Source organism: Esox lucius, chromosome 19 (genome assembly GCF_011004845.1).
Source record: "Esox lucius isolate fEsoLuc1 chromosome 19, fEsoLuc1.pri, whole genome shotgun sequence".
NCBI classification, from domain to species: domain Eukaryota; kingdom Metazoa; phylum Chordata; class Actinopteri; order Esociformes; family Esocidae; genus Esox; species Esox lucius.
Genome location: NC_047587.1, coordinates 43,718,033 through 43,739,728, shown reverse-complemented (window position 1 = coordinate 43,739,728; position 21,696 = coordinate 43,718,033). Strand labels below are relative to the sequence as shown.

Here is a 21,696-nt window from a genome sequence, read left to right as displayed (position 1 = left end):
AGAATTTTTTTTGTAAGATATCAAACACACTCAAGACTGGACAGTGCTGGAGATATCACAAGCCTATTCAGGAATGGGTAAAACTGCTTTTGAATAATTTAACCAAAGAGTGATCTTTGGTTAAATTATTCAGAGCAGTGCTTCTCAATCTTTTTTCAATGACGTACCCCCTATCAATTTTTTTATCAGCCAAGTACCCCCTGACCGGCCCCAACCATTTGAGATAGAAATTAATGCTATGACTACGATATAGTGACGTGCCATCATTATGAGATTTATTAAACAATGATTTCTAATACCCGCCATTAGCCCTTTAACACGGCCTGTGATTGACGCAGCTCCGTCAGTGCAGACACTCTTGCAGTTTCTCCAGTCCAACTCGTTTTCAATGAAGAAATTATCCACAACATTAAAAAGGTCCTCTCCTGTTGTTTTCCCCTCTAAGATCTTGCAGAAAAGTACATTTTCATAAATGTTGTTAAAATCCACATACCTCAAAAAAGCAATGGGCTGTGCCTTGCCACTGACATCGGTCAACTCATCAAGCTGGAGTGAAAATGCTTCGCCAAGTTTTCCCACAACTTGTTCAACAATATTCGCTCCCATTCTTTCTATTCTGCGGGAAACGGTGTCATTAGACAAAGGCACCGTTTTTAATTTATCCGCGGCATTTTTGTACAGCATTGTCTCAGCTAATACAACAGCGGCTGGGAGTAACAGGTCCTCAGCGACCGTGAACGGCTTTTTTGCTTTGGCACGCTGGGGGGTTTTCCAACATGACACTGATATTTGGTGCTGAGATGTCTCTGGAGGTGCGCCGGTGTTAATTAGTTTCTTCCCACAGAAAAAACACAATGCTTGGGGAGGGTTGCCGTTTGTTGCCGTGAATCCCATCAAAACATACCCCTCCTGATATTGACGGTATTTTGTTGGCTCCACTTTGGCTTTCTTTTTTTCTTCATCCTCCCTGTTCTCCGCTGTAGTATTACTACGTTTTAACCAGGATTTTATTTAAATGTCTGTTTCCAGTAGAGTAACTGGCTTCCCGCTAGGCGTGATTCAAATTCTTCTTCTCTGATTTAGGTACTTTACAATCAAACATTTTATATAAAAATGGGGTTTACATAAACATTTTATTAAACCTATTTTCATATATTTTTAGTAATCATGGATGATTTTGTATATCTTTTAAATAAAATTAATTAATAATTTAAATGAATTAATCTTTTTTTATTTTATAAATCTCACGTACCCCCTACAGTACCGCAACGTACCCCTAGGGGTACGCGTACCCCCATTTGAGAATCACTGCTTTAGAGCATAGTATACAGTTGACATGTATTTTTTTTATTTACAACATAATTTTTATTGTTAATTGTGAATGCTTTTCAAATGGTATGTATACCAAGAGACCTTGGTATCAGTTAATTTCACTGTGTAAATTAAAGTAAATAAAATGAGACGAAGAGCTTGAATTAGCAACAATTTCTATGTTTATATATTACAATATGTGTAAGGTTGTGAAATGTTGTCTGTTAGAGTTTTTAAACATTTTTAATGCATTATTGTTCTTTTTTTCCTTGAATGTTTAAACAAAATCAAATATTAAATAAAAGTAACTTGAGAACAAGTCGAGCAATAATTGATAACTAGTTGGGTCCAGTGACTGCAACCAAACACTTCCTGTAATTGTTGATCAATCTCTCACATCACTGTGGAATAATTCTTGCCCAACCTTTATTCCAAGCCAAAATACTTTAACTGAGTGATCTGCTTAAGCATCAAAAGATTTTTTCACATCTTGCTACAACATATATATTAGGTCAAGGGCTGGCTATTGACCACATCATTCTGATGTGGACTTGCTTTTGAGTTTTGGATCATTGCCTTACTGGAGGCATTGCGTGTTGCATAACTTAAATATTTGTTTTTTATTATTTGTGAGAAATGCAAACATTTAGGAAAACTAGGGACAAAAATGTTGACATACAGTGGGGCAAAAAAAGTATTTAGTCAGCCACCAATTGTGCAAGTTCTCCCACTTAAAAAGATGAGAGAGGCCTGTAATTTTCATCATAGGTACACTTCAACTATGAGAGACAAAATGAGAAAAGAAAATCCAGAAAATCACATAGTAGGATTTTTAATGAATTTATTGGTAAATTCCTCTGTAAAATAAGTATTTGGTCACCTACAAACAAGCAAGATTTCTGGCTCTCACAGACCTTTAACTTCCATTTTAAGAGGCTCCTCTGTCCTCCACTCGTTACCTATATTAATGGCACCTGTTTGAACTTGTTCTCAGTATAAAAGACCACCTGTCCACAACCTCAAACAGTCACACTCCAAACTCCACTATGGCCAAGACCAAAGAGCTGTCAAAGGACACCAGAAACAAAATTGTAGACCTGCACCAGGCTGGGAAGACTGAATCTGCAATAGGTAAGCAGCTTGGTGTGAAGAAATCAACTGTGGGAGCAATTATAAGAAAATGGAAGACATACAAGACCACTGATAATCTCCCTTGATCTGGGGCTCCACGCAAGATCTCACCCCATGGGGTCAAAATTATCACAACCAGAAATCCCAGAACCACACGGGGGGACCTAGTGAATGACCTGCAGAGAGCTGGGACTAAAGTAACAAAGGCTACCATCAGTAACACACTACGCCGCCAGGGACTCAAATCCTGCAGTGCCAGACGTGTCCCCCTGCTTAACCCTTTGGCGTGTACGATCACACCAGTGTGATCAATCTAGAGTGGTCCCTGTAGTCTACGATCACACTGGTGTGATTAGAACGTCATGTTTAGAACGCACCATTAGCATGCCTAGCTACAAGTAACGTAACAATGGCTGGTCAAACCGCGCTGTTATTTACTCACATTTAGCTCAAACAGTGTTTATAACTTTATTTCCTGATTGTAATTGTTTCAAGACCATACTATGATATTAACCAGGTAGAAAGCATTCAAATCGGGACAAGAAGTGTTACTTACGTTCCAACAGACAGCCAACACTAATACACAAAAACTAATTATATTTGCGACTACTACCGATCAAAACCATTGCAAACATTTTCTAGAAGTTACGTTCCCCGTTGTATGCATTTTATATAGTTTATTTATTTTCACTGCACTGAATTACTGGTCACGATTTGTTAGCTAGCGGGCAGCTGACGTTTGCTAGCGGTTAGCTGATGTTTTCTAGCTAGATACAGTCATAAATCAACCAACTTTTGCAGCTCTTAGAATTTGAGTCAACGAGAGAAGCTTGCAATGCAATGCATGTAGTGTTCCTTACCTAGCAAGGTGACTGTTCAAATGCTGGCGTGAGTTAAAATGCTGGAGAGTACTGAAGTCACGTGCAAAAAAACTCACGCTGGGGGGTCGGTAAGGAATATTTGAAACTCACGCGTGAAAAGGTAAAGCCAGTACAAGTCCAGGCCCGTCTGAGGTTTGCTAGAGAGCATTTGGATGGTCCAGAAAAGGATTGGGAGAATGTCATATGGTCAGATGAAACCAAAATATAACTTTTTGGTAAAAACTCAACTCGTTGTGTTTGGAGGAGAAAGAATGCTGAGTTGCATCCAAAGAACACCATACTTACTGTGAAGCATGGGGGTGGAAACATCATGCTTTGGGGCTGTTTTTCTGCAAAGGGACCAGGACGACTGATCCGTGTAAAGGAAAGAATGAATGGGGCCATGTATCCTGAGATTTTGAGTGAAAACCTCCTTCCCTCAGCAAGGGCATTGAAGATGAAACGTGGCTGGGTCTTTCCGCATGACAATGATCCCAAACACACTACCCGGGCAACGAAGGATTGGCTTCGTAAGCAGCATTTCAAGGTCCAGGAGTGGCCTAGCCAGTCACCAGATCTCAACCCCATAGAACATTTTTGGAGGGAGTTGAAAGTCCGTGTTGCCCAGCGACAGCCCCAAAACATCACTGCTCTAGAGGAGATCTGCCTGGAGGAATGGGCCAAAATACCAGCAACAGTGTGTGAAAACCTTGTAAAGACTTACAGAAAACGTTTGACCTCTGTCATTGCCAACAAAGGGTATATAACAAAGTATTGAGATTAACTTTTGTTATTGACCAAATACTTATTTTCCACCATTATTTACCAATACATTCATTAAAAATCCTACAATGTGATTTTCTGGATTTTCTTTTCTCATTTTGTCTCTCTTAGTTGAAGTGTACCTATGCTGAAAATTACAGGCCTCATCTTTTTAAGTGGGAGAACTTGCACAATTGGTGGCTGACTAAATACTTTTTTGCCCCACTGTAGCTCTATATTTACTTGCAATGGGGGAAAAAAAAAGAAACCAGGCAAGCCTAGTTCAGCCGGCCCACAATAAAAAGATCTGCCCTCTCAAATCCAGGTCGCCCACATGAAAGGCTGTGTAATTAACCACTATACCACAGAGCTGTACATTTGCTGGGTGTCAGTATAGCCTGTTGCTTATATCCTGAACAAATCCTCTTTTGCCACAGGCCGTTTTAACAGTTAATTGTCCATTCGTGAATGACACTGATACAGTTAAACTGACTAATGTTTCTTACTAAGTTTACCACCACCACAAATGGCGTCTATGTATGGCGTTTGCCACTTGTCGCTTTAACAGCATATTAGCCATTAATAAGGTATCTAACGATATCTACTAACTTACTGGAATAGTCATAAGAATTTAGCAATTGCTAGCGAGTCTGCCTAAGTAATTTCATTTCATGGCATAAGAACACATTTTTTGCTTTCATGGCAAAACAACATACTTTTTTCTTTCATTCTTGAATTACATTTATACAATAACTATCAATAAAGGCAACAATAACTAACTTTTTCATCAAGTGAAAAGATGAGAGAATCGTGGTATCTACCAGAAATAATTAATAAAGGTTGTTGCTCTCAATAGATTCGAACGTAAGTCTTCCACATGAGAGGCACTGTCTTTAACCACCACGCCACGGCATTACATGTTTCAGCAGTCGCTAGACTCCATTGAGGATTGTGTTAAACTGACTAACGTTTCTTAATAAGTTTACCTCCACCATAGCATCTATGAACTGTATTGCTTTTGCCACTTGCCGTTTTAACGGTTTATTAGCCAGTAATAGGCTTACTAGTATCTACTAACTTCCTAGGAATAATCATAAGAATTTAGTAATTGCTAGCGAGACTGAAGAGGAACATTTCCATGCCAGAAACCATATACAGTTTCAGTTAAGGCTTACTATAACATAACTACTGTATGTTGTAGCCAGCAAATGAGTTTGTCTTTCCTGACCCAAAACGCATGCATGGATGTGTTGGAAAATCCAACAGAAACAGCCGCAATATAACCGAAAGCTGTTTTATTTCAGGCTTACTACAATGCAGATACAGACGGCTTTAGCCAGCAAAGGTTTCGTCTATACGGAACAATTCATAACGCAGACTTCGCTTCGCCTGGGAGGAGAAATGAACTCGGGACCTATAGCTCACAAGTCGCTTCTCTAACTACTACGCTATTTAACAAAGGGTAGTCAGTCATTCAGTCAGTCAGTCACTCACTCACTCATTAAGAGACATTCGCTCTTCTTGGCCAGCTCTGCTAACGCGGTCCGGCAAAAAGATCTGACACATTAGTAAAAGGTCAATGCCAGCAGATAATATTGATAAACTGAAAGTGGCCAGGCTTAAGTCAATTCAACCAGAAGCAGATAAATCACAACCAACCTCAGCCCAGCCAGGACGTGCCTCTTCAGCTTCATAACTATAGTCAGAAACACCACCCTCCTCTGGTTCTGGGTCTGCATTAGAACGGTTCACATCTGGGTTGGGCTCTGAGGGTTCTTGGTCTGGATCAGAGGGTTGTTGCTGGGACTCTGTGATCTCTGAGGTTTTAAGGTATGACGTAACCCTGGTTTCTAAACTGGATTCCAGCCTCTTCTCCATAGGAAGGGTGTTCTCTGAAGAGTTGGGGGGAATAGTTGGGGGAGGGGGTTGAAGATGATGTGGAAATGGGGCAGCGTGGGATTCTCTCTCTGGAGGTGCCTGGATCTCCCCCTGTCCTCCCCTTCCCCCTGCTCTCCTCTTCTCTCTGTCCAGGAGCCTTTCTACTGTTGCCCTGTTGGCAGCGCGTTGAACTGTGCCCTGTCTGCTAATGCTAGCATTGGAGTGAGTGTCGATTAGTGGAGCTTTACCATCTCTCAGAGTCAGTCTGGGCCAGAGTTGTGGGGCACTGACTAGCCGCCTGCCCCTGGCTCCCCCCAACTCCGCCCCCCTGAGTTGAGTGTGCTGGAGGTTGACCAGCTTGGTGGTCTTTCCGCTTTGGTACAGAAAAACCCCTGGGAAGACCTCTCTGGGATGATGGGATGATGGGCCCCTTGCCCTCTCAGCCCTCCTCTGCTCCTTCTCCCGGTCCCTATCTTTTCCAGACCGCGGCCTGGTGATGTAGATTTTGTTCTCGTCCTTTTTTCCCTTGTCATGGTCACTGCGGTAATGGTCATCATTGTCCTGGAGATTGGCTATGTTGTTGTTGAAGTGGGCGGAGTTACCGAGGAGTTGCTTGGCACGGCTGGCGAGGGCCGAGAGAGAGGTCTTCTGGGGGAAGAGAAGGGATGACTTGCTAAGTTTGGGAGGGGTCTCCCCCACAGCACCTCCTCGACCTCCGACTTTTCTGCCCGCACCCCCTGGCCCTAGCTTGGAGGGGCCTGTCCGGATCCAGGTGAGGGATCGACCGTGGACCATGTTGTCCAACCGCGGGGGCAGCTCGGCCGACTCCACGCTCAATGCCTCTTGCATCTCTAGAAGTCCTCTCCTAAATGTCTGTCCTTTCACTCTCATCGGCTTATCCTTGTCCCACTCTCTGTCTATGCCTGCCTGTCCATCGCGCTGGAGGAAGTGTCTCTTCTCCCTTTGGATCACCATGCTCACCTCCCCATACCCCTCTCTTTCTCTGAGAGTGGGGCCTGAGTGGTGGGAGGAGGGCCTGGTGGTGTGACTCGATAGGCTGGGGTGGGACATCCTCTTTGCTGGTGAGCTGGGCCTAGCGGTCTTCTTTGGTGACTGGGTGCCTACAATCTCTGCCTCATCTTCTGGGTCCACGCCGTCCTCATCTTCTGGGAAATCTGTGGTATTAGAGGGTGTCAATCTTTAAAGGAATCTGTGTGTGTGTATTTCTTTTGTATAAACGTGGTGTGTACAGAGAAATTCCCAGATGGACAGTAAAACAAGGGAAATGTGACATTTTGTAAGGCCCCATAAGGAAAAGGGGGCTATTTCTAGCTTAGGATTTAAGTTAAGAGTAGAAATTATGGATAAGGTTATAATTTAGGGTATCTATTATTTAGGGGAATGCTTTAAGTTAGGTAAAAAGAGTTAGAATTTTGAATCTTTTACTATGTTCTCATGTGTGTTTTCTCACCGTCTGGGTTAGGGAAGAAGAAGGGTCTATCATCATCTTCCTCATCCATCTTCATGTATTTGTAGAAACCAAATCTGTCAGAAAGAGACAAAGAAAGACAGACAGCCATAGAGAGACAGGAAAAGTAAGAAAGAGAAACAAAGAGAAAGGGTGACAGAGAAACAAAAAGAGAGATTCAAAAAGAAAAATATTGAGAGCAACAATTATTCCTACAGAAGTAATAAGTACACCATGGGTTGACCTTACACTCCACTACCCCGTTTGATATCATTTTTTTATGTATTTAAAAATGTAATTAAGAGTGGTTAGATGTCCACCCAAATTATTTTTCCAAAAACCAACCGAAGGAGCTGTAGGCATAGGGTATTGGTTTAAGAGGCATTTTGGATTTTCTTTTACTGCCTTAGGTCTGGATCAGCTGCCATTTGAGTGAGTGTTCAATTTCCATCTGGGAACTACAATGTATTGATTATGTGGGGAAAAAGCCAGCAGGACTTACTTCTCCAGGTACATAGGGGACTCCCTGTAGAAACACTTGTTCTCTCTTTCCATGTGTGTCAGACGTGTGAAGTCATTGGGATAGACAAAGGAAAGGTACACCTGAGGTAATGACAAAAAGGGAAGAACCAGCAAAAAAGACAACAGTACAGAACTAATTAGATACAGTGCAATTAAGTTGTACTCATATTCAAAATAATAAATAATGGGTTGAATTCATTAATTAAGGCAAATAAAAAACATTTTATTAAGTTAATTAAAAATTAAATGAATTAAAAAATTAAAAATTTAAATAAGTGGTTCATGTAGGATAAGTTCAGATAGTTCAATCCTGCTTGACAACAATATGACCCTGGTATAAGTTAATCTAAAAGCAGGATCTAATGGTACTTTTTGGTGTAACTATGCAAACGTGCCTAGAGAGGGCAGCAACATCCAGCCCTACAGGAATGTTAACAGCTTGGTGTTAAACACAGCAGAAAGTACATAAAAACTAAGAGCCTTCAAATATCAACCCAGTTGCTGAATTATATTCTTGAAACAATCTCCTCAAAGGAAGAACTTATATTGACCCCTCACAGACTTACAAACAAGATTTACTTACACAGACTTACATATAAAACCAACTTATGTGAAATATTATGTCCAGAGATTCTTTCAGCTTGTGCACTACACATCAGTCCCAAGTTTACAGAAGGTGGGCAGTAAGATATTAATATCTATTATGAGGTCTACCTGAGGTAAAGCCATATATGTGATAAAATCACAGCTTGGCCAAATCGTGCTATTTATTGTGACATACTTCATTCCCTCCTTCAGGAAACCAGGGTTATAGACACACCCTAATGTTTCGCTACGACACACAGACATCGGCCACAGCCAACCTTTAAAAGGTGTTCAGATGGCCACTACGTTCCAAGTGAGTGGGCACCCTGCCATGCAAGCATCTCTCTTTGCTGGCTTATGTTGCAAGACAGAATCTGTATCCAAGTAAGGCAGTTGCTTTTTAAGCAGTGCCATGTACTCAGCTGGCTTAGCAAAGAAGACAATGCTGGTCACCTAATAGGTTTGGTTTATACATGTGCTTAAGCATCACAAAGCTAAGTGTCCAGAGCAAGTAACTCCTGTTGATCCCCACTCACAAATGGGAGAGATGAAAAGGGTCAAAGGCAAGAGTCCTTCAAAGAAAAAGAGACATGACCATAGCTGTAAAAGCATCATTGGGACACATTACAGTGAGGATGGACAGCACATACAGTATCTCACAAAAGTGAATACACCCCTAACATTTTTGCATATATTTGATTATATCTTTTCATGTGACAACACTGAAGAAATGACACTTTGCTACACTGTAAAGTAGTGAGTGTATAGCTTGTATAACAGTGTAAAGTTGCTGTCCCCTCAAAATAACACAACACACAGACATTAATGTTCAAACCGCTGACAACAAAAGTGACCTAAGTGGAAATGTCCAAAATCTGGCCCAATTTTCCCTCCCCGGTGTCATGTGACTCATTAGTGTTACAAGGTCTCAGGTGTGAAGGGGGAGCAGGTGTGTTAAATTTGGTGTTATCGCTCTCATACTCCCTCATACTGGTCACTGGAAGTTCAACATGACACCTCATGGCAAAGAATTGTTGCTCTACATAAAGATGGCCTAGGCTATAAGAAGATTGCCAAGACCTGGAAACTGAGCTGCAGGATGGTGGCCAAGACCATACAGCGGTTTAACAGGACAGGTTCAACTCAGAACAAGCCTCGCCATGGTCGACCAAAGAAGTTGAGTGCACGTGCTCAGCGTCATATCCAGAGGTTGTCTTTGGGAAATAGATGTATGAGTGCTGCCAGCATTGCTGCAGAGGTAGAAGGGGTGGGGGGTCAGCCTCTCAGTGCTCAGACCATACGGCGCACACTCCATCAAATTGGTCTGCATGGCTGTCATCCCAGAAGGAAGCCTCTTCTAAAGATGATGCAAAACAGTTTGCTGAAGACAAGCAGACTGAGGACATGGATTACCGGAACCATGTCCTGTGGTCTGATGAGACCAAAATAAACGTATTTGGTTCAGATGGGGTCAAGTGTGTGTGGCGGCAACCAGGTGAGGAGTACAAAGACAAGTGTGTCTTGCCTACAGTCAAGAATGGTGGTGGAAGTGTCATGGTCTGGGGCTGCATGAGTGCTGCCGGCACTGGGGAGCTACAGTTTATTCAGGGAACCATGAATGCCAACATGTACTGCGACATACTGAAGCAGAGCATGATCCCCCCCCCCTTTGGGGACTGGGCCGCAGGGCAGTATTCCAACATGATAACAACCCCAAACACACCTCCAAGATGACCACTGCCTTGCTAAAGAAGCTGAGGGTAAAGGTGATGGACTGGCCAAGCATGATGACTGGCCAAGCATGAGGAGTGCAAAGTCTCTAACATCCACCAGCTCCGTGACGTCATAATGGAGGAGTGGAAGAGGACTCCAGTGGCAACCTGTGAAGCTCTGGTGAACTCCATGCCCAAGAGGGTTAAGGCAGTGTTGGAAAAAATGTTGGCCGCACAAAATATTGACACTTTGGGCCCAATTAGGTCATTTTCATGTAGGGGTGTACTCACCTTTGTTGCCAGCGCTTTAGACATTAATGGCTGTGTGTTATGTTATTTTGAGGGGACAGCAAATTTACACTATTGTACAAGCAGTACACTCACTATTTTACATTGTAGCAAAGTGTCTTTTCTTCAGTGTTGTCACGTGTGAGGGGTGTACTCACTTTTGTGAGATACTGTATATTACAACTGAGTGATGTAATTCATAACAAATCATAAGATAACGTAAAAAGAAATTATTTCCCTTAAATGTTTTCACAGAAATAAATAACACCTTTAAGCCAATGCACAAGTCTGATGATTTTTTTTTTATCCATCCGGTTCAGGGATTGGATCCAGAGTCAGATGCTCTCCACTACTCTGCTTGCCACCCCACTATCTCCCGTAAATTGTAAATAATACATTTACAATGTGAAGTACATTTATTTGCTATATTATTATTATCCCTCAGTCATTTTTGACATTATTCATATTGCTTGCTTTCGTCACTCTTTTAAATCATGGAGTTAGATACCGTTTAAGAGACCTTGTAAATACATTTGCATAGATTGAACAGGTCACATCTGAGTATCACACTTGCTTGAATTTATTACTTAACCACAGGTGCGCTTGTGCAAGCGAATACCCGCAGTCTGGATTTATGCAATTTGAAATATAGGACAGGTGACATCAATTAAAATTATATTAAGACAATTACTAAATTATACATTTTTAGATAAGAATGCCTAGATCACTGTAGTCAATACCCTTTTTATAAGTACTATATTTACAAATGTATACCAAAAACTGTGTATAAAGGCAGGAAACAGGTCAACATGACAGGATACATTACATTATATGTTTAAATTATCTGAGTATCAATATATGCATCTATAATCATACAGTGCCTTTGGAAAGTATTCAGACCCCATCACTTTTTCCAATTTCTTTTGTATTATAGACATAATTTATAATTGAGTATTCAGCCACCAATCAATACACAATGCCCCATAATAAGAAAGCAAAAACAGATTTTATTTGATTTATTGAAAATAAAAAAATAAAACATCTTATGTACCATCATACCTGTTGTTGGTCATCCCATTCCATATGGAGTTTGCCCCCCCTTTGCAGCTATAACAGCTGCCACTCTTCTGGGAAGGCTTTCCACAAGATTTTGGAGTGTTTGGAGTGTGTTAATTTGTGCCTATTCAGCCAAAATATCATTTGTGAGTTCAGGCTCTCATGGTCAATGCTCTCATGGTCAATCGCCATTCCGATTCATCCCAAAGAAGTTCAGTGGGGTTGCAATCAGGGCTCTGTGCAACCCCACTCTCCACACCAACTTTGTCGAATCATGTCTTTATGGAACCGATTGGTGCACAGAGCACAGTCATACTGGAACAAGACAGAGCTTTCCCCATACTGTTGCCACAAAGTTAGAAGCATCCAATTGCCTAAAATGTCTTTGAATGCGGTAGCATTAAGATGACCCTTCACTGGAACTAAGGGGTCTAGCCCAAACCCTGAAACAGCCCCAGAATATTATCTGCCCTCCACCAAACTTTACAGTATGAATTCCAGTAGGTAGCGTTCTTCTGACATCTGCCACACCTAGATGTGTTCATCAGACTGCCAGATAGTGAAGCATGATTGATCACTCCAGAGAACCTTTATCACTGCTCCAGAGTCCAGTGGCAGCATGCTTTATACCACTCGACTTGATGTTTGGCATTGCGCATGTTGATGTCAGGCTTGCGCACAGCTGCTCGGCCATGGAAACCCATTTTGTGAAGCTCCAGTGCACAGTCCTTGTTCTGTTGCTTGCAGAGGCAGTTTGGAACTCTGTGGTGAGGAATACAACTTATTATAGACGATGTTCAAGCAGTGAGTTTGCGTGTTCTACTACTTCATGGCTGGGCTGTTGTTGCTCCTCGACGCTTGCACTTAACAATCAAAGCACTTACAGTTGGCCGAGGCAGATTCAGTTGGGCAGGAATTTCACTGAGCTCTTCAGTACGACCCATGCCAATGTTTTTCTATGGAGATTTCATGGCTATATGCTGGATTTTGTGTCGTCCGTCTAGCAACTTGACTGTAAATGCCTGATTGTTGGAGTGCTGCAGAAACTGAAGCTCTGTTAGAGTGGCCATTGGGTTATTGTTCATTAAATTGGCCAGATGCTCTAGAAAGAGTCTTGGTGGTTCCAAACTTTTTCCATTTCACAGTGAAGAAGGCTACCTACTACATAACCTTCCCCAGATCTATGCCTCGACACAATTCTATTTTGGAGGTCTACGGATATGCTCTTGTACTTCATGGCTTGAGTTTTGATCTGACATGCATTATGAAGTGTGGGACCTTATCTTGACAGGTGCATGCCATTCTAAATCATGTGCAATCGATCAAATATTCCAGAGTTAAAGAGTTCTAAAGTCAAGGATCATTGTAGGACACAGGATGCATCTGACCTTTGGAGTCCTATGGCAAAGGGTCTGAAAATGTATGTACAGTATGAGATATTTCAGTCTTTCATTTTCTCTAAATTGGCACAAATTTACATTTCACATTTTAGTCATTTAGCAGACGCTGTTATCCAGAGTGACTTACAATAAACGCATTCCTCTTAGGGTGTCTAACACCGGACAATCAAAATAAGTACATTTTCCTTAATTGAAGCAGTTAGTTAGCAAAGTTAGTTGCAGAGAATTCAAAGTTAAGTGCATTTTCTTTCTTCCTTCCTTCCTTCTTTATTTTTGGGGTGGTGGGTGTGGGGAGATATACCGGCCAAGTTAATTAAGATACTCATCAAAGAGGTAGGTTTTCAGCCGCTTTACTGGGAAGTTTGTTCCATCACTGAGGTGCCAAGACAGAGAAGAGTTTTGCCTTGGCTGAGCGGAATATGCCCACCCGTGAGGGTTGGGTGGCTAAAAGACATGAAGTGGCAGATTCATAGCTGCACCATAAGCAAGCACCATGGTCTTGTAGCAGATGTGAGCTTCTACTGGAAGTCAAAGGAGGTTGCAGAGGAGAGGGGTGTCATGGCTGAATTTGGAAAGGTTGAACACAAGACAGGCTGCAGCGTTCTGGATAAGTTGAAGGGGCTTGATGACACAAGCGGGTGCCCAGCCCACAGTGCGTTAAAATAGTCCAGACAGGAGATGAAAAGTTACTGGATCAGAACCTGAGCCGCTTCCTGTGTAATGTAGGGGCGTATTTTGCGGATGTTGTACAGCTTGAATGTACAAGACTGAGTCACTGCTTTGATGTTTGCAGAGAATGACAGGTTCTTGTCGAGTGTCCCACCAATGTTCTTTGCACTCTATGAGGGGACCACCGTGGAGTTGTCATCCGTGAGAGATCTTGGAGCGAGCAAGCCTTCTTCAGGAGGAAGAGCAGCTCCATCTTATCAAGGTTAAGGTGTTGGACTGACATCCAAGCTGAGATGTCTGCCAGACATGCAGATATGCATGTTGTAATCGGGGAATCAGAAGGGGGAAATGAGAAGAATAGTTGAGTGTCATCGGCGTAGCAATGACAGGGCAGGCCATGTGCAGATATGTCAGTGGCAAGTAATGTTGTGTAGAGGGAAAAGAGGAGTGGGTCATGGACTGATCCCTGGGGTACACCACTAGTGAGAGCATGTGGCGCAGACACAGACCTGCTTCATGCAACCTGGTAGGAGTGGCCTGCCAGGTAGGATGCAAACCACATACCTGGCAGGCCACTCCTACCAGTGTGGCCAGAACCAGTTACCCCCTGCTCTAAGAGTGTGGAGAGGAGGATCTGGTGGTTCCTAATGTGTCAAAGGCAGCAGAAAGATCAAGGAGGATAAGAACAGAGGAAAGAGAGTTTGCTATGGCAGTGCGGGCAGCTGCTATGACACAGAGAAGAGTTGTCTCAGTCGAGTGACCTGTCATGAAACCTGATTGGTTAGGGTCCAGAAGACTCTTCTGGGACAGTTAGGAAGAGAGTTGGTTAAAACAGCACACTCAAGCGTTTTAGAAAGAAAAGGAAGAAGGGATCGTTTTGGACATCAGAGGGATTAAGAGTTGGTTTCTTGAGGAGGGGAGTGACACAAGCTGACTTGAAGTCAGTGGATAGAGAGGAATTGATGAGGAAAGTAAGGTAAGGTAAAAGGTCTACAGAGATGGCCTGGAGCAGGGAGGAACAGATAGGGTCAAGAGGACAGGTTGTCAGATGCAGGACTTAGTCTAAAGAGAAGAGAGAGAAGGAATAGAATAAGTCAAGGAATAAGGTAGTTCATTGACAGTGGGGCAAAAAGCATGAACAGGTTGAGTGAAAGAGGGCGAATCTTGTCAACCATTTCCAAATGGTCATCTACCGATAGAGAAAAATGAGGTGGAGGAGGCTGAGGATTTAGGAGAGAGAAAAAGTGGCAAAGTGTTTCCTGTGGTGAGAGGTAGATGCTTGCAATTTAGAGTGATATAAATTGAGTCTAAAAGCAAAAGCAGAGCAAGAAAAGGTAGGGAGGAGTGAATGAAAGGATGACAGGTCCTCTGGAAGTTTTGTTTTCGTCCACTTTCGCTCAGCAGCCCGCAGCCCTGTTCTGTTAGCTCTCAGTGAGTCAGTTAGCCATGGAGCAGGAGGGGAAAGCCGGGCTGGCCGAGAGGACAAGGGACAGAGGTATTTGAAAGAGGTGGAAAGAGACAAGAGTAGGGTTGAGGAGGCAGACTCAGGAGACAGGAGGGAAAAGGAGTTGTTAGAGGGGAGAGATGATAAAATAGAACAGGATAGAGTAGAGGGAGAGAGGAAACAAAGATTGCAACGATGCATTACTCTCTGGGAAGGAGTTGAGTTAGCAAGGTTAAAAGAGAGAGGGAGAGAGTGAGATGAAGTACTGATCAGAGACCTGGAGTGGAGTTCCAGTAAGATCAACTGGGTTACAGCATCTTGTGAGGATGAGATCCAACACATTGCCTGCCTTGAAGTGGGAGGGTACTGGGAGAGAGTGAGTTCAAAGTGGGAAAGGAGGGGAAAAAGTGATGTTGACAGAAATGAATCAAAGACAGGTGTTGGGGAGCTTAAATTCACCTTAAATTCGCTTAACAAAGATTCATTTAGGAACTCTCCTAATACCCTGGTGGATGATACATGACAAGAATGTTAAGCTCTGGTGGGTTTGTGATAGTGACAGCATGGAATTCAAATGAAGAAAGGGCGGCAGGGGTAGCAGTATTTTCTGGGGTGATCCATGTCTCTGTCAGGGCCAAAAAGTCAAGAGATTGAAAGGCAGCATAGTCTGAGATGAAGTCTGCTTTGTTGACAGCAGATTGGCAATTCCAGAGGCTGTCAGAAACCAGGGATTCCACATGGGTTGTACGTGAATGATACAGTAGGTTAGAATGGTTTGCATAAAAGGGAGGGGTGCGTCTAAGATGCCGACAAGTGGAGGAAAGGATGGCAATAGAAAACAAACACATGCTTATCAAAGCAATAGGAGAAAGGTAGAGGAAAGCTTATAAAACTAGATATTAAAGAGATTGTTTGTCCAAAATTCATATTTTTCTCAAAGTTTACTTACCAAAAGATATTCCAGAATGCCCATAGAGTCATTTTCTCAAACAATCCATTATTCAGATCTGTCCCAGTCTGTAATCAGTGTTGTTAGCATTGTCCAAATTCATGAATGGAAACGTTTCGTACTGCTATTGCAAAGTTGTATTTCAAGCAGAAAACTACTCCAAAACACTACAAACTACGCGGCAGCATTGTTTTTTTAAACTGACAAAACAGCCGGCAGAATTGCGTGAATTCAAACTACCAAACTATTTCCTATAACCACCATACACAGGTTGTTTTCGGCAGTGATGTCATCAAGTTGAGCGTGAACTTTAACCTCAACAAGGTATGTGAAGATGCTTCATCTAGCTTTTTAAAATAGCATACAAATTTTGTGAGAAACAATTTTAACAGAGGATTGTACCCCACATTCACTTAGAAGAGGACTAAAGGCGAATGCAATTCTATCAAGTTACCCAGTTCAACCCGTGGAGATAAGGCAGATTGTAAGTAATACTTCCGATTGATATGTTATAATACAGAAAGTACACATTACCTTCGGATATTCTGGGCAAGGGCTGGGAATTAATGTGTTCACCATCGCCCCCCTTTAGCTGCTCTCCAAGCTTCTATTCATTAAATTAATCATCTGTGTATTGTATGAACAAGTAAGAATATATCCCCAAAAAAATTTCTTACTGCTCATTTTCAGAGACATAATATATGTGTGTGTATTTTCCTTTCTCTTTCAAGCAAATAAAGTTTGACTGTCCAAGGTGAATATCAAGGACAAAAAAGCTAGTGAATACTAACTTTTGTTTACTGTGTATACACTTACTCTTCCCACAAGAACACATGGATTTATACAATTGTGAACAAAACTGACTGGTAAACAAAGTACCATTTTATTTGAAATGAGAATTATATTGCGAAAATTAAAACTTTATTCCAAAGAATCCAGCATTCTTTGAAGGTAAACAACATCACTTAGTTTTAGTTTGAAGTACATAGGGTAGTTTTCCGCCTGCAATGAAGCTTTGCGATAGGGGTACGTACAGTTTCCATTCATGCATTTGTACGATGCTAATAATGATAATTACTGACTTAGACAGAGCTGAATAATGGAATGTTTAAAAAATTACAATGTGTCGGAATGACCAACGGGGACTGTCACCGAATGATTGATATGATTTTTGGACAAACTATCCCTTTAACACAAAGATACTCAAGTGGGAGAGTGAGGCCTTCCTCTCTATTCTTCATCGACTAACTCCTGCAGAACAACTCCGCAGGACGTCTTTGTTTCAGCACGTCTTTGTTTCAGTAACAACACAGCCGCTTACAAGATGGCCGCTGTCAGCTGCCGCTGGAAAACCACAGGCACCGAAATACTAAGACTGATTGATAATTGCCAGCCACAGGTGAAGGGACACATCCACAGATTTGCAAAGATATAGGCAGGGAGGCAGTTAAGGCCACGCCCCTAGTAATACCTGGATAAATTAGGAACAATACTGCAAATTGGACTGAAACTAAATCAAGTCCACAGTCATAAGTACTGAGCAATCATCTAATACAACAACAAGGATTTAATAGGCTATGTGAAATAGACTGCACAAAATTTTTATAGGTCAAGCAAAACAGAACAAGTAACATCTATTAGGATAAAGCAAAATATACTTTAATAATTATTGAGAAGCTATAGTCCCAGAATTCAGATGAAGCAATGACTTGTGAGATGCTTTTAGTTATCTTATATAGACATGGAGGCAGTTAAGGCCACACCGCTAGTGATACCTGGATGAATTAGGAAAAATACTGCAAACTGGACAGAAACTAAACCAAGCCCACGGTCATAAGTACAGAGCAATCAGCTTGTGCAACAACAAGGATTAAAAAGGCTGTGAAAAAGACTTCACGTTTCCTACAAATTCCTAAAAAAATATATTTGCTTTGTTATTATGAGGTATTGTGTCTAGGAATTGTGTGGTTTTACTATTTGTGGGGACTTCTGGTCATTAGATTTAGACATACACCTGGATCACACACACACACATAAATAGCTACAAATATAGATGGATATCACGCTCACACAAAACAACTCAAGGTTTACAAATTAATGTCCTCTTCTAAGCTCTCATGTTGTTAGCACGTTTCATGACATACTTGCATGCCTCACAAACAATCGCACACATACATTTCAACTTTTATTTGTGGGGAATGGGTGGGCTACTTATAAAAAATATGCCTTAACAGGGAAATACTTTCCTCCATAAGTGGACACACCGCACAAACACACCCAGCTATGTGTGCATGTAGGCCCCCACATGAACACACACTGCTGGAGGGCTGACTTACAAATTGTAGGCCTTGGTATCTGGCGATGGGGAAGTCTTTGACAACGTAGGTTGGGGAGTAAAGACAAGCCGGCAGCACATTCTCCAGACGAGATGCCTCGATCAAAGGGGCTAGAGAGAGGGAGGAGAGAAGAGAAGGATAAATCACTATGTGTCACAATGAAAAGTAAATATATTTGCATGAATAATGCCATTTATTTAGTTAACCTAAAGTGTGCAGTTATTAAGGTCTTATTAAACAATTCTGTTAAAACTTTTTATATATAATTCCATATATAATTCCTATAATTTGCTGTGCTTAGGCATTAATAAAAGCTTGCAGAAAAAAACACCTAAGGAAAATTTTTCAAATATCCACCCTGCAACCCTGAAAATACAGCTCTGGAAAATATTAAGAGACCCCTGCACCTTTTTCTTTCCATTCCAAAAAGGTTGAAAAGGAAAGTTTTGAGTGAGGAACAACATATAATCTAGCTCTGATGCAATCAATGCTTTTTGAGGAGATCCTACATTAATCAAACAGGCCTGAACCAAAGTATAAGCACGGTGGGACTTGAGTGGAAACGTAATTTGCTTAGAGCACGGTTTAAACAGTTTGGCTAATCACTGGACTTGCTGCTGAAATTTTAAGCAATTGTTATCAGATAGCGTACCTCAAAAGCAAATGGTAGCGTAAATAATTACAGAAGTAGATATGTTTGTTAAATTCATTTTTTTATTCATGAAGCAAACATGGAGTGAGTATGGAAATATTTTTACCAAAATACAGAATTTTGTATTGCGTTCTGAGTGAGGAGTGCTCAGTGAGTGATGAGTGGCAGTACAGACCATTTAATTTAGCTCGCATATCCTATTTTGGCCTGTGATTTGGGCAGAAAGACAACAGTTTCCTAAGTCAAAATGATGGGACAACTTGCAACACCCACACAGCTCCAACCAAGGTATGGGACACCTGTACTAATGTAACAACAGCAGTCCAGGATACAAATTATGTGACAGCTAGAGTACCAAAGTGGCAGTGACCATATCCACTCTAAAGCACATATTATATAACACATTTTCCAGGCCGAAAAAAAGGACCAAATAAAAAAAAGTAAATTCCAGTTGTGAAATGTACAAATATTACTTCCCATTGTAAACAAGCCCAAATCTTGACAATACAAAAAACCTTTCCAATATAAAATGTACAGCTTTTACTTCCCATTGTGAAAATATTTTAAGTTTAACACACAAAGACACAGATGAAGCCTAGTCTAGGACAAAAGAAAAAGCTGTATAGAGATTTCTATTGAGCATTTAAGCTTAACCACACTGTTTAGCCTTACAGCTTTTATAGCTTCCTATGTTTTTATCCCATTTTTATTTTACTTATATTTTTCTATTCTTTGTTTAATTATTATGATGCTGTTTTTATGTTTTCATTTGAGTATTTGTTTTTATGCAATTGTATTGTAAAAAAATATAAAAAATCTTTGTAATGCACTTTGAATTGCTTCTATGTATGAATTGTGCTTTATAAATAAACTTGCTTGCTATTGAACTAGATCTTTTGTCTTAGATTAGGTTTAATCCGTGTCTGTGAAACCGGCCCAAAGTGTCATTGTCATTTTTCATAAAAAGCATGTATAAACAAGGAAATTGCTAGTTATTCACTCTCAGTAACAGGTCTCGGAGCATTCTTGAAGTCCTAACTTGCCCCCATTAAAACAGACCCACCCATTGGCACTGGACGTAGAGCAGCGACCAGGGAGGAAGCTGGCCGCGGAGCAGCGACTGGGGAGGCAGACGGCCGTGGAGCACCGACTGGGGTGGCAGCATACCTGCTCTATCCCCCCTCAGGCTCCCAAGAGGCTCCTCTCGGGTACCCCGTTAGCCTCCCCCTAAAACATATCTGGGGAGGCCTCTGGGGTGCCGTACAAGGTACGGAAGCAGGCTGCGGACCCAGGTTTGAGGACCGCGCTGGCTGATTGGCACCCCCGCCAACCTTGGGGAAAGCTGGGACCAGCTGGCACTGAACAGGGTCCCACATCAGCACCCCCTCCGTTGCGTCCTCATCCACCTCGTCGTACTCCACCTCCAAGTCATCCGACGAGAGGGAGTCCGATCCCCAGTCTCCCTTCCAGGTGTACTCCCCTCTCATCGGCGACATCGGAGGGGAGTAACCAAAACAAGATCCATATTCCTCCTCTGGCGTCTCTGGCTTCTCTCATGGCCACTGGTGGTTTTCCATGTGACCATGGCAGGGTTTCTTTCAAACTTGCTGGTTCCGTATTTGGGTCGGTTATACTGTAACGTGGCGGTGGAGTAAGGTGCACCACCACATTTACAAAGTAAAGTGCTGACTTAGCAGCAAAAACGAAACACTCACCAGCTACGTGTACCATACAAGCAACAATAACCAAGTGAGGGGAGCAGAGGAGAAACATTTAAACACATACTGATGGAATTATTGGGACCTGGTGTCAGTGATTCTGGGAGATGGCAATTAATGAGTCCGGGGTGAGTTCATGGAGTGACGAGAACCGGGAGTGCAAGCACGATGGCGCTGGTCATCATCGTACTGTGACAGAAGCCTTCTGAGAAGATACTGAAGGCCTAGCCCTGGCTGAGCTGCCTAGAGACCACCAATTACCCATTTCTTTCCAACCCAAACTGAAAAATGAATCAGAAGGCCATTACAATTATTTCCTTAATACAATAGCTTAAAAGTTTGGAAGTCACTGTAACGTTTTACAATTTTACATTCATGAAAATATACACTCACCTAAAGGATTATTAGGAACACCTGTTCAATTTCTCATTAATGCAATTATCTAATCAACCACTCACATGGCTGTTGCTTCAATGCATTTAGGGGTGTGGTCCTGGTCAAGACAATCTCCTGAACTCCAAACTGAATGTCAGAATGGGAAAGAAAGGTGATTTAAGCAATTTTGAGCGTGGCATGGTTGTTGGTGCCAGATGGGCCGGTCTGAGTATTTCACAATCTGCTCAGTTACTGGGATTTTCACGCACAACCATTTCTTGGGTTTACAAAGAATGGTGTGAAAAGGGAAAAACATCCAGTATGCGGCAGTCCTGTGGGCGAAATGCCTTGTTGATGCTAGAGGTCAGAGGAGAATGGGCCGACTGATTCAAGCTGATAGAAGAGCAACTTTGACTGCAATAACCACTCGTTACAACAGAGGTATGCAGCGAAGCATTTGTGAAGCCACAACACGCACAACCTTGAGGCGGATGGGCTACAACAGCAGAAGACCCCACCGGGTACCACTCATCTCGACTACAAATAGGAAAAAGAGGCTACAATTTGCACAAGCTCACCA

General features: G+C 42.0%; 1 protein-coding gene across 3 annotated transcripts in view; it reads right to left on the bottom strand.

Moving 5' to 3' along the window:
- Nucleotides 1–21,696, bottom strand: part of b4galnt4a (beta-1,4-N-acetyl-galactosaminyl transferase 4a) — a 456,187-nt gene that overhangs the window by 14,135 nt on the left and 420,356 nt on the right. For all 3 annotated transcript variants that reach the window (XM_020044136.3, XM_034288228.1, XM_034288229.1), the window contains 4 exons: nt 18,372–18,481; nt 7,913–8,013; nt 7,414–7,487; nt 5,724–7,117 (listed from right to left, as the gene is read on the bottom strand). In XM_020044136.3, the coding sequence (XP_019899695.2) occupies nt 5,724–7,117; nt 7,414–7,487; nt 7,913–8,013; nt 18,372–18,481 (1,679 nt within the window). The remainder of the gene's footprint in view (nt 1–5,723; nt 7,118–7,413; nt 7,488–7,912; nt 8,014–18,371; nt 18,482–21,696) is intronic.